This window comes from Melospiza melodia, chromosome 4, assembly GCF_035770615.1.
Source record: "Melospiza melodia melodia isolate bMelMel2 chromosome 4, bMelMel2.pri, whole genome shotgun sequence".
NCBI lineage: Eukaryota > Metazoa > Chordata > Aves > Passeriformes > Passerellidae > Melospiza > Melospiza melodia.
The window spans coordinates 89,391,107-89,404,580 of record NC_086197.1 but is presented as its reverse complement, the minus strand read 5'-3'; the positions used below and the strand labels follow the sequence as shown (position 1 = coordinate 89,404,580).

The 13,474-nt window shown below is 43.8% G+C and overlaps 1 protein-coding gene across 1 annotated transcript; it reads left to right on the top strand.

The window, feature by feature from the left end:
- Positions 1-4,244: 4,244 nt before the first annotated feature.
- SF3B2 (splicing factor 3b subunit 2) lies at positions 4,245-6,314 on the top strand. The gene has a single exon (XM_063155890.1). It carries the CDS (start codon positions 4,245-4,247, stop codon positions 6,312-6,314), a length of 2,070 nt encoding a protein of 689 aa, XP_063011960.1.
- The last annotated feature ends 7,160 nt before the right edge of the window (positions 6,315-13,474 follow it).

Sequence of the window (13,474 nt, the reverse complement as noted above, 5' to 3'; positions counted from 1 at the left end):
GATTTTAAAAGTGCTAATCAAGCTATATGTTATAAGTAGAAAAAGAGTTACTTATTTTTTTAAAAAAAAGGGTTGCAGAGTTACAAGTTGGGAGCTGATTGCAGGCCAGGAGAGTTCTTTGTTAGCTGCATATTGTAACCACCTGTTAAGTGTTGGTCGTTAACCCTCTATTGTTGAGAATTCCCCTTTTTGTACCAGTACCGCCCTGCCTAAAGCCAGGTTGATGGCCCTTCTCAGGAAGAGACAAAGGAGTACACGCAGATAACCTCAGACCCAAAATGCATCGAGAGAGGACCCCCACCAGACTTACCAAAAGGCCCCAAAACCAAGGAGCCAACACAGAATTAAGAGATCAAAGTGATGTCTGGGCATGAGGAACAGAGTACAGAGCCTGCAGAGACGCCGAGACCCTTTGGTGCCCCTCGCCCTAAGCAGAGACCTCAGCTGGGGCCAGGACCCCGAGACTGCAAAACCCAGAAGCTGTAGCATGGGGTTTAACCTCCTTGGTTTCTCATGAGGATGGGTTCTTCAGCTCTGCTCCCTAAAGGACAAAGCTGCACATTCCTCCTTCTCCAAGCCATTCCTGCCAGCGATGATGGAAAGACCGGGGACCCGTTGAGCGTCCCAACCTTGAGCTGATCACTTTTAATAAAGGCATTATAAAGGAGAAGAGATCTCCTGCTGGTTTATTTCACCATACATGTTTAAGATACTAGTTTCATGTTATCTCCCTGCTGGCAGTAGGGCTGGGATGCTGGGAAATCTGTCACACACCTCAATGCAGTCTCATGTTAAGTTTTCTCAGTGAGTTCATGCAGTATAACAGGACAGGACTCTTTCTAAGAACCTTCTCATATCAATAAACAACAAATTTTTAATTTTTCATTGCTTTGCTGGCCTATTAGTCAGATATAGTTAGTCTCCCTAAATTGAAGAGGCAAAAAATGTATTATTGCACACAAAAGCATAGAAGAGAGAGCTAGAAAGAAACTGAAAAGAAATATCTTACTACAACCTTAAATATGAAGCTTGTTGCACCACAGTATCTGTTAACAGGGCATAACAGTGCTCTTATTCTGCTAATGGTATTTGTACTGCTGAAAATGCTAAGAAAAGATTGTCCTATTTTTATTTGTCCAAATTTGTGGCCATGTCCTGTTTTATGTCCCTATTATTAGATTTTTCATGCATGTCAGCCTAAATTGTCCTATTTTTCTCTAGGTAAAACTAAATTATTTTGCAAATGTTGAATTGACGTTGTTTAGAAATTATCTTGAGCTCAGAAAATCTCTCTAGCCCCTGAGGAACCCCTGGATCACTGGCATAGAAACATTTTCTTACAAATGCAGAAAACTTTCATACCGTGGTCTGTTTGGGAGGTCAGATGTATGCTTGGGGGGTTTTATTGGCAGGAGTCGGTGGGGGGGGGGAGGGGCGAATAAACAAAAATCAGAAGCCAAAAGACCACAATTTAAAAATGTATCAAAGGAAAACAGTAAATTCCACAAGCTCGCCCAAAAACCCCTAGGAAATTGAGATCATCAGGTGGAGAACCTGATAGACAGGGGGATGACAGCTTCAGTTTGAAAAGTGCAAACAGCAGAGAGATCATGTCCACTAGAGGACAACAGCAGTGACAGCAGCAGCAAAAGCATTAAGCATTCAGTGCAGAGCTACCAGGGCTCAGTGGTTAGAGGTTCTATGGGAGCCACTGGCTCCAGCCCTTCAGTCAGAAGCACAAAGTGAAATCACCTTTTCCACCCTCCTGGGAAGCACCTGAACTACTGGTCTCTGCAATGAAAGAAATCTGCCCTCATAGTTTCCCTTTATTTTTTTATAAGTACTTCAAAATTAAATGGTATGTCTCAGATGGACATGGAATTAAACAATTTTGGTTCATTTACATTCATTTTGGTTAGTAAAAGTGAGATGGACTGAAATTACCTTTCTCTTTACTTCCTTGGCTGCTTTCTCTCAAGTATTTAATTATGCCAGATGGAAGAAAGTGGGAAAAATTTGTCTTACTTCACTTTTCTGATCTTCTCTTGTCAAATGGAAGGAAAGTGTTGTCACGACCAGGAAGGAGCAGCTGGGTTCGATGGAAACCCAGCCAAGCACAAAAAATGCCAGCAGCAAACCTGGGGCAGGAAATACCTCTGGCAAGTGAAAGATGTCAGGAGAGTAGAGAAGAATCTTAGGTGGGAAGAGATGATGGAGTGGCCTTAGCTGGACTCTTCTTGTTATAGCCATGGACAGAACCATGCTCCTGGTGACACAGAGACTGCATCCAGGGGGAGGCAATGGCTCAGAGCCAAGAGGGTTCAGTGTTGGTACCCCTCGGGCCCAGGGGGTGAAATCTGGGGGGACAGGTGTCCCAAAGGTGAGACTGCTCTTTTTGGAATGGGACAAAGCATCCTTAAAGGGATGACCCTAGAAGCAGCTCTGGTCCCTGTGCAGTGGTGAGAGCACTGGGCATGGAAGGAAGAGGTCACAATGGCACATGCTCTCCGGGCAGTGCCACAAGTGACAGGAGGTTTCAACGGTGTTTCCTGGAGAAGCCTATGGCACAAGAGGGACTCCTCTCTTCTCAATGAACTGGGAATTGATTATCTAAAGGGTGGTGATGGACTGAGAGTTGGTGATTTTGGGGGATAGATGTATTGGAAATTTGGTAGGGGGAGGAGGAAATGTTTTTGGAAAGTTTTAATTTTCCCTGTGTGTTTCTTGTTACTGAGAGTTGTAGTTTAGTTAATAAAGTTTTCTCTTCTTTATTTCTAAGTGGGGGCCTGCTTTGCTTATTCCTGGTCACATCTCACAGCAGACACCAGGGAGCATATATTTTCATGGGGGCACTGGCATTGTGACAGCGTCAAACCATGACACCCCCAAAGTTTCCTTCAGGGCAGAGATATTTCAAACACAGCAATCTGCTGGACTGCTTCTGTACTAATAACTGAAAAAAAACCCCACATGGCTAGCAGTTTGGAGGAGGCTTTCAATGAAGCTTAGATATTTTCTTGGGACTCTGAAAAATATTTAAAATTATGAGACAGCATTGGGTCAAACCATAGAGTCAGTGCAGGGACTAGCCAGAGTCTGGTCTAAGAGATGCATAAGCAGCTAGAGAGCAAAAAAGAAGGATCCTGAAATGACAGGTGTCTTCTAGATAATTACACAAAAAGATGTTAAAGCATAAAAGAAGCTGGCTATAAATACAGTAATAACATCTTATGATAATGCCTATTATAAAATCAGTAAATTCACACCATGTAATCAACATATCAGTGGTAACTGTCTTAGAAGTTGAGATAACACCTTTCTAAACAGTCATGTACCTATGACAGTAAAATGAAACAAATGAAAACACTAAAACAGCTTACAATCAATACCAGCCATAATGTAGAATCATCACTGACCCTTCTGCATTATCTATGGAACATAAAACAGCAGAGATTGTAACAAGCAATAGAATCTTTGACAAAATGAAGGGTGAACACACTGTACTGTCTTTATCCACAAAGATGTGTTTATCAGTGTTTCATCACAGCTTTTTTAGTTGGAGTTGTCCTATCTCTCAAAAGAAAACAACTATATATCTTACAGTGTAGAAAAGTAAATTTAGCTGTCTTAGATTGCAATGCAAGATGTAACCAGAAGTGTGTCTTGTTATTACCATCAAAACCAGGTGGAGCAGTGTTCTTTATCTCTCCCATAACCCACCCTCCCTCCAGGAGTTATCTTCTGTTAATGGCCCATTGAGTCTCAAAGCATGAGTGATAAAATTACCTCATCCCATTGTGAAATGCTCCACCCAGGGGGAGGAGCCAAGCATTCCTACCCGGATATAATCTGAGATTTCAAACGCCTCAGGCAGCCTTTTTCCACTGGATTCCCAGAGGAAGACCAGACCCTTCTACACCACCACTGGACCTTCAAAGGAACACTACACCCTTTGACAGGATCACTGCTTCAACAGAACCCCATCTGTCTCTCCAGGAGGACTGCAGCCACCGTTTATTTGGACTGCTACCAACAACCTGTCCAACAGGGTGTCAGGTTGTATTCTGACTTTGTCTGCTTGAGCAGTAAAATATTTTTTAAAGAGCTAATTATTTCTAAACTTTAGAGAACTGCTGCAGGTCACATTCAAGGTTTACGACTTAGTTAAGAACTTAAAATTGCTGAAAATATTCTTGGAGGAAAAGGAGAGCCGTGAGCTGGGCGCAGGGGCAGGGATAGACAAGATGGCAGCAATGGCCAAGCTGACTACCCCAGCCCCACACGCTCCCCCCGAGGGCGCTCACATTGATGCCAGGATCCCCCTGGCCCCCCAAGGCAGCCCCATGGGAGCCCCCCTGCCCACAGGAGCCCCCCAGCCCCGTGGGTCTACCCTGCTCCCTAGCAACGACAGCAGAGAGGCCCAGGACTCCGGAGTGGGCCCCAAGATCCCTCAGGTGCTGGAGAAGATCCTGCAGCTCCAGCAGAGCCGCCAGGAGGAGCTGGTGACGGTCCTGGGGGTCTCAGCTGAGGATGAGATGGAGACAGAGCTCCAGGCATCAGCATTGGCCTCCAAGGCTGAGGAGGACACAGGAACATCCAAAAAGGTGAGGAACCAGAAGCGCCGCAACCGCAAGAAGAGGAAGCAGGGGAAGGGAGGGCCCCGGGAGGAGCCCCCAACCCTGACCTGCCCCTGGGTGGACCCCGAGCCCACCCCTTGCGATGCCCCTGAGGTGGAGATTGAGTACATAACCGAGGAGCCTGAGATCAACAACCCCAACTTCGTGTTCTTCAGGAGGATTTTCGAGGCTTTCAGGCTGACAGACAGGGTGAGGAAGGACAAGGAGAAAGAGCCAGAGTGGGCAGAGCAGGCAGAGAGTGACGGGGTTCCCCATAAAAAGGGACCCAAGGATGGCACCAGGGGCACTGATGGGGTCAGCTCTGAGGACGAGCAGGAGAAGAAGCAGGAGGCACCCAAGCTGTCCAAGAAGAAGCTGCGGCGCATGAACAGGTTCACAGTGGCCGAGCTGAAACAGCTGGTGGCCCGCCCTGACGTGGTAGAGATGCACGATGTCACCGCGCAGGACCCCAAGCTCCTGGTGCACCTGAAGGCCACACGGAACTCGGTACCGGTGCCACGGCACTGGTGCTTCAAGAGGAAATACCTGCAAGGCAAGAGGGGCATTGAGAAACCACCCTTTGAGCTGCCCGAGTTCATCAAGCGCACGGGCATCCAGGAAATGCGCGAGGCCCTGCAGGAGAAAGAGGAGCAGAAAGCTATGAAGTCCAAGATGCGGGAGAAGGTGCGACCCAAGATGGGCAAGATCGACATTGACTACCAGAAACTCCATGATGCCTTCTTCAAGTGGCAGACCAAGCCCAAACTGACCATCCACGGGGACCTCTACTACGAGGGGAAGGAGTTTGAGACGCGGCTCAAGGAGAAGAAGCCGGGTGTCCTCTCGGACGAGCTGTGGATTGCGCTGGGCATGCCCATGGGGCCGAATGCCCACAAGGTGCCCCCCCCATGGCTGATTGCCATGCAGCGCTACGGACCGCCCCCCTCGTACCCCAACCTCAAAATCCTGGGGCTCAACGCCCCCATCCCTGAGGGGTGCTCTTTTGGGTACCATGCTGGGGGATGGGGGAAGCCCCCCGTGGACGAGACGGGGAAGCCACTTTATGGAGATGTGTTCGGCACCAACATCACCAAGCTCTTGATGAAGGAGGAGGAGGAGATTGACCGCACACCCTGGGGAGAGCTGGAGCCATCGGATGAGGAATCTGAGGAGGAGGAGGAAGAGGAGGAGGAGAGCAATGAAGAGAAACCCAACCAGACAGGGTTCATCACCCCTGCTGACAGTGGGTTGATTACCCCAGGGGGTTTCTCCTCAGTGCCAGCCGGGATGAAGACACCGGAGATGATCGAGCTCCGCAAGAAGAAAATAGAGGAGGCTATGGATGGGAGTGAGACCCCCCAGCTGTTCACAGTGGTCTCTGAAAAAAGCACAGCGACCATGGGCAGGGCCATGATGGGCTCCACTCACATCTATGACATGTCTGCAGTGATGGGGCGTAAGGGACCAGAGACAGAGGCACAGAGTGTGGAGGTGGCGCTGGCCCCTGAGGAGCTGGAGCTGGACCCCACAGCCATGACTCAGAAGTATGAGGAGCACGTGCGGGGGCAGCAGGCGCAGGTGGAGAAGGAGGACTTCAGTGACATGGTGGCTGAGCACACCGCCAAGCAGAAGAAACGGAAGGCGCAGCCCCAGGATGCCCATAGGGGAGCCAAGAAGTACAAGGAGTTCAAGTTTTAGGTGTCACCACTGTCCCCTCAGTGTCACCTCTCTGTCATCCTCCTACACTGCCCTCTGTCACCCTACAGAGGGCTGGTGCCACACTGGGATCAGAGAACATCACCCCTTCTGTCACCCAGGGCTGTGGTCCAGGTTTTAGAGAGTTTGATGGCACTGTCCTCCATCTTTGTCCCCTGTCCTTGTCCCCAGCCTGTCCCCATTGTTTTGAAAATAAAAGGTGGCATTGCCACCACAAAAAAAAAAAAAAAAAAAAAATTACATAAGAAGAGTTGAAAGAACTAGCAGCTCAAAAGCATTGAAGAGCCAAAAATTAGCCTCAGCCCAAGTCCAAGTGGTTCAATAAAGGGCTGTGGCCAAGACATTCCAGAAGTTGTCTCAAAATTGTTTGATGATTATCAATGGATTTTTGATAACTGTTGATGATTTTCTTCAGAAGTTCTTTGTTTCAGGATTCTGCAAGCCTGTTTCAGGACCAAAAGGGACTTTCAGAAATATTAAAGAGGAACATCTTCAGTCCATGGACTTTCTCCTGAAACTCAGCTGTTTGGACTTGAAGCAATGAACTTTCTTTGCATGTTTTTTTGCATTTTCTTATATTGTAGGATTGTTTTAGTGATATGATAGAATTTTATGTTCTACAGGTGAAGAATTTCCCTGATCATTCCACATCAGCATTTGATGAGGTTTTGATTGGCAACAGATAACCTGTCAAGTGTTTGTTCTTTCCTCTGCATGGGCACAGCAGAGAAAATTACAAACATTTTTCTTTTTAATTTAATGAAAATAAAAAGGGTCATATGTCACAGACATCTTTTATGAAAAATCCTTTCCTTAGGATTTTTCCTCCTGAGAAGCAGAGAGGCCTCAGAAACAAAATGTAAACAAAGATTATCTGCTGCTCTGGAATGCAACAGGTGCATCTGTGATTGGTCTCATAGAGTTGTTTCTAATTAATGACCAATCATAGTGAGCTGGCTTGGACAGAGAGTCCGAGCCACAAGCCTTTGTTATCATTCTTTCTTTTTCTATTCTTAGCTAGTCTTCTGATGAAATCCTTTATTCTATTATTTTAGTATAGTTTTAATGTAATATATATAATAAAATAATAAATCAAGCTTCTGAAATCCTCATCTCTTCCCTCATCCTAAGACCCCTGTGAACACGGTCACACTTAGCCAACAACATAGTTAATTCATTTGTTTCAAGGCTGCCCCTGAAGCAGCTTGAGGCAGAAAGAAAGCTGCTGTAAACCTCTTTCCAAAATCCCAAGTCCTAAAGTTACCATCACAGTCAGGATTATACTGATCAATGAACCTCTTCTCCCTACATTTGTGCTTTTTATCATTTTTATGTTAGGTGTCAGTAAAGTAAATCTCTTAATGCTACAATGGACCACCTTCATGATTTGATGGAATGGCAGGCCAAACTTTATCTCCACAAATGAGAAGGATACCTTGTGGCAACTGCAAAGGGATATGGTTGGGTGCTGTGTGCAACTCTGAGGTGAAATTACAGCAAGATGTTGCATTTTTGTACAACAGTGTTTTGGAGTGACATTTGTAATTTTGTCTTTACTTTGTTTTGACCCAGGAAAGTAATATATTATGCAAAAATCCATTTTCTCTGAGCCAAAGAGTTCCAATTCTTGACATTCATATTGTTAGCGTTCAAAAACACATAATCACAGAGCCATTATATGTGGTGCTTTTTATTAAGAGCTCTGGGAATCGGGGTATATTCAACCCAAATCTGACTCCGACCATACATCCGAAATGATCATGTTTTATACTCTATCGTTACATAACTTTCATGTTAATTATTAAACTTATATTGTTCTATTGGATACATAAATTTAGCCCCTCTCTGAATTTCCAACATAGTTTCTCACTATTCTTCTTATGGTTATATAATAATTACATTTAATTACTAAACAATCATCACATCTAACAATTATATAATTTATCATACTGCTTACGCAGGTGCAGTTGATCTGGGAAAGCACAAAGCCTAACATTTTAGATTCTATCTTTAACTTTTTCCAGGGTTCCACTATCAATATGGTGTCTCAGGGAGATATTTGGTCCAGACACCCCATCCCTCAGTGGGATTGATAATGAATTGTGAAAAATCTGGAGAGACATTTTCTGGTCTTGGCCAATTGTCTACTGGCAAGCCGACCAAGGAGGTTGAAAATGGCTTTTCTGGAATTGAATAAGATAAACAAATGGTATCCAAGCCTGATGCATTGTCCAAGATCACCCAAACATTGGTTTTTGGTTGACTCATGGGCACCCATTTTTTTCTATTTTTTTTTTTTCTTTTCCCAGTTCCATTCTAGGACAGGCCAAATGTAAGTAAATTTTCAATGGCCTTATACCTCTTATGAAATTCTGAATTGTAACATGATCCACACTGCGCTTTTGTTAACTAGGCGCATACAAAAAATTCCCACACTTTTTGCATTGGCATATAAAACCCAAAGTTCACAATCTTCTGTGGGCAAAACACATGATGTCAGAAACTCCCCACAGTCCACATTCGTGTGTCCTCCTATCTGCCTGTGGAGTGGTCAGTGTTTTCTTGTATTCCATAGACTTTCACATTCTTCACTGAAATCCTCCTAGACTCTGTACCTGTTAAAATACAAGCAAACCCACACCGTCATGTGTCGTGTCCCCCCGCCCCCCCCAGGGACTGGAGGGTTTTCTTAAAATCCTGGAAGTGAAGAATGGGTCTTGATATGAGAAACAAAACATTGATTAATTCTCCTTTGCAAAATTTTATAGAGACATGTAAAATAACAGCATAAGTTGCCATTACTAATCATTCTTTAGTTATGGATATGAGGAAAAATGAGAGCAAAACACTACACTGCATGTAGTGAAGAAGAAACTGACAGCAGTTAGGAGTTAATCAGATAATACACACAATCAATAACACTTTATTATATGATTAGCAAGAACTGTAACACTGAACTGTCATTGCAGAGTCTGCAATAGCTAATAAAACACAAATCAATAGAGAATTGGAAAATGTCCGAATAATGGTTCTCCAAGCTCACTTTAAAAGTAGGTTCAGCTGTCATATTGATAAGGTCAAATTGCCAAGACAAAGCAACTTGAATCTTATTTTGATGCAGAAAACATATAAATTTGTCATCAATCATCCTATCCAGGTATAGCCAGGGCCTGGTCATAGCCCAAACTCTAAATGGTGGATCTTGACATATAAAAACCTTAGCTTCAAAAACGAATCAAACTATCTAGTAGTTGAATCCCTCCAAAGTTTCCTTCAGGACAGAGATTCTTTGAACACAGCAAACCTCTTCTTCAAAGACCTTACAGTGGTCACAGACAGGATCACAAGTCTGGATCTGGGCACTGAAAGTGTGAAGGTGGAGGAAATACAGCTGAATGAGAGACTGATTACCCAGCACGAAACCCAAAAAAAAGGGAAGAGCTGGACTCTCTACTGGAGTGCTTCTGTAATAATAACTGAAGAAAGCCACAAGACTAGCAGTCCGGATAAAGGAGATGTATAAGCAGCTAGAAAACACAAAAGGAGGATCCTGAAGAGACATGTCTTGTACGTGATCACACAAAGAGGTGGTAAAGCATATGAAGGCCAGCTGTAAATACTATAACAATACCTTATAAATAATGCTTATCACAAAAATCAGTGAGTTCATATTATACAATCAATATATTAGCAGCAAATGTTTGAAGGAGTTAAGACAACATTTTTTAAACATTCATGTATTATTAATAACAGATTATAGATTTACATCTATATCATATTTAGAACGGCACTGATTTGCATAGTGGTTTTCTGTTTTACATCTAGGGTATTAATTAGGTTGCATTATATTTCTTGTGAGCTCTGAGCAGTATTTGCTTATATGTTTGCATTGTGGCAATGGCTTGTGTGAGGCAGTCCATAGATTAAATGAACGGCTCAGATATCCCTTGTCTTATTTCTGTAAAAGTGCCCTCTGGGCTTCCAGTAGGTTGGCTTTGCAGGGTTGCTTTTTCTGAATGAACACTTGATTTAAAATTCAAAAAGCCTCTGGTATTTGGAGGAAATAAATTTGGTTCTTTCTCTGGATATAGTTGAGCTACATCCTGTGAATCCGTTTCTTCTGCTTGTGTTCCTGTGTAAAACTCTTTTTACTTGCAATAATAGAAGCGACCAGGGGTGGCACTGCAGGAGGAGGTCGGCAGTCTCGATGGTTAAAAAAATGGCGTCTGCCACACTACGCATGCTCTGCAACCGGGGGCCGCCATCTTGTACGGCAACTCCCTGTAGGGCGCCGCCATTTTGTCCAAAGAGAGCTCAGTAAGGATGTAAGAGCTCTTGGTACGGCCTTCTGGGTTTAAGACCTGGACGCCCGAGTGTTTACTCAAACTTCAAGGGGGCTGCTGCCCTCCCCAGGACCGCCACTCCCGACGCCATATCAGTAGTACGAGTACCATGGAGCTAGCCTCCCTACCCCGAGGCAGGGCTTTTCCCTCTCCCTCCGTGCAATATTACAAGCGGCCGCAGGTGGCGTGAGCAGTCGGGATCAAAGATGGCACCTACTGTTAACCAGGAAAAATTCCAGAGATAAGATTAATAGCTTTGCATTTTAACAGAATGTCATTAATTACACGGCATGTTCGAAGGAAAACAGCTGCAATCTTATCTCTCTTAGGAGGAAGATAAAAAAGCCGAATATCAACAGAGTCCCAGAGCTCACAGAAGTTCTTAATTACTCAAAGTAGTAAAATTTTCAATCAAGAATTTAATGTTATCAGAGTCTTTAGTTTAGTATAAACATCCCTTTTTTTCTGGCACATCTCAACCTGTGTGTCTTTGCAATCTGGACATTACATTTCCCATTATATCTCAATAATCCTGAAGCATGAAGCATACCTGACTTCTGCCGCCAGTTTTTCCTCCTCGGTTCCCCCATTCGGTGATTGTCCAGCAGTCATGCGTCCTGGTTCCACCATTTCAACAGCCTCTAGGGATTTCTGAGTTCCTTTTCTTCCTTTTTTTTCCCCTGGCAATTTTTCCAGCTTCCTTCCAGCTGCTCATTATCGCTGTTTCTTCAGGGAGGTCCCAATCCTGATAGGTGCCCTCCTCACATGGGATCACCACTAAATGTGGATTCTTTTGCTTCTTTTTTTCTGCCAAGGTCGGGATTAAATTGTTAGATGGTATTTCTTGTTTGGACTCAGATGTTTGTAAGTTCTTATCTATATTACAGTCTCACAAGCTGTGAGTCCTACAGCACTTAACTCTCACAAGGTAAAAATGGAGATGTATCTTTCTCTTTACAAGGTCTTTTAAGGAGAAACTGACCAATTAAGAAATGACACCTAAATTATTTTTACTTTTAACCCAATAACCAACCACCTGTGCTCTGCAATGCGGACTTTTTTATCCAATTACACAATACCGCCCAAACCCATGAAGAAGAAGGTAAAGAAGAAGGACCAGCCTCCACCCTAAAACCTCCATCTTGCTTTAAATATATTACTATATTCTATAACCTTAAACACTAAGTTTTCCACCATGAGATATTACACACTTCTATTCAAACTACACACTGATAATCCCAGTTCTATCATGAATTTTGGAAGCCTTCTCCATGGCCTCAGGTCAAATGTAGTGTTCGCTTGGGTGTCTGTTTGTCAGCACAGAAAGTTTAAAATTCTCAGCAACCAGGATTCCAACACTAGTAAAGAACTATTATTCCTATTCCCATATCTTTGCCTGAGAGCCCCTTAATTTCAAAAGTTAATAATTTGGAGGGAGGGGGTTTACATTCTCCATTCCAAGGGAGGCTCCTGCCCTCCCTAGCAGACTCCTGTCTTTCAAACCAGGACAACCATTCACTCTTAGGCTGCCTCACTTTCCCTGACTTTTTCAGCTGCATATCCTCCCCACAAATGTGAGGGGGGACCACATTTGCCTTCTCTGACTGCAATTTTGCCCTCACAGGGTGCACACTGCCTCCTGGAAGTTGTGTTTGCTTCGATGCGTTCCGCACCATCTGCAGTCCCTGCATTCACTGCCCAGGTTCCTCTTCACAGGCTGTCTCTTGTCTTTGCTTGTTCTGCGCTGATTCTGCAGCTGACTATAGCCTTAGCCTTTTGCTGCTTTGTACATTTGCTGCTTAAATTTCTTTTCCTGCTGATCCTGCAGCCAGCAATGCTGCCAATGGTTGTGTTTGTGTGCTGTGTCTCATCTTGCTTCAGGCTGCTGTTCGTGACCACCTCAGCCACACTCACAGCCAGCTGCAATCTTCCTTTGATAACTTTATATCTATATTCTATATAAATTCTGTTTCTAACTATAATCTGTCTCTCAGTCTTGTTTGCCACCTAGTCCTGTGGTCAGCTTGGCTCATTTCATCTTCTTCTTTCATGACAGGCTGTTTCTCTCACTTTGATCACATTTTCAGGGTCACCATATGTCGGAATAAATCAGCCAAGACTCCATTTTCTTCATGCAGAAAGCCAATTCTTTATTCACAAAGCTCATGTTTATAGGAAATATCAGAAGGCACTGTGTTCAACCTAATTGGTCAGCAATACAGTGAAACTCAGTTCATTGGTTACTAAGGATTATTATATATATATCTATCAAATTTTCTCTCTCTAGATATGTTCACATTTTTCCTTTGTGGGTTCCCATGAGACAAATCTTATTCACACAGGTGTATTTGTTTTTCATCCTCAGAATAGATTGCTGTTAAAGAAACTTCTCATTCTCTACATAGCTTCACATGGGAACTTGCAAATTGCTTGTTAGCTGCACTTAGAAGAAATGACAGGCCAGCTTTGGCAATTTTAGCAGAGTGAGGCCTGATTTCATAAGGCCTTTCTTTTATAATCCTACCTGTCTACACGACACTTACAGAGCCCAAACAGATAAATGTGCATACTACACAGAGTTTCCAATAACTTGGGGGAAATACACTGATTTCTGCTGACTAAGCATCACCTTATAGGCATACTACTAGTATATAATTCTAACACCACATGTGTCACAACATTGTGAATTTTTTGGATAAAAAAGCAAGACCATGTCATACTATTTATGAATATCCCAGTACCACTATCACCTCACATACGGCTTATCCAGACCTCTCCCAAGCCCTGAGAAAGACTTTA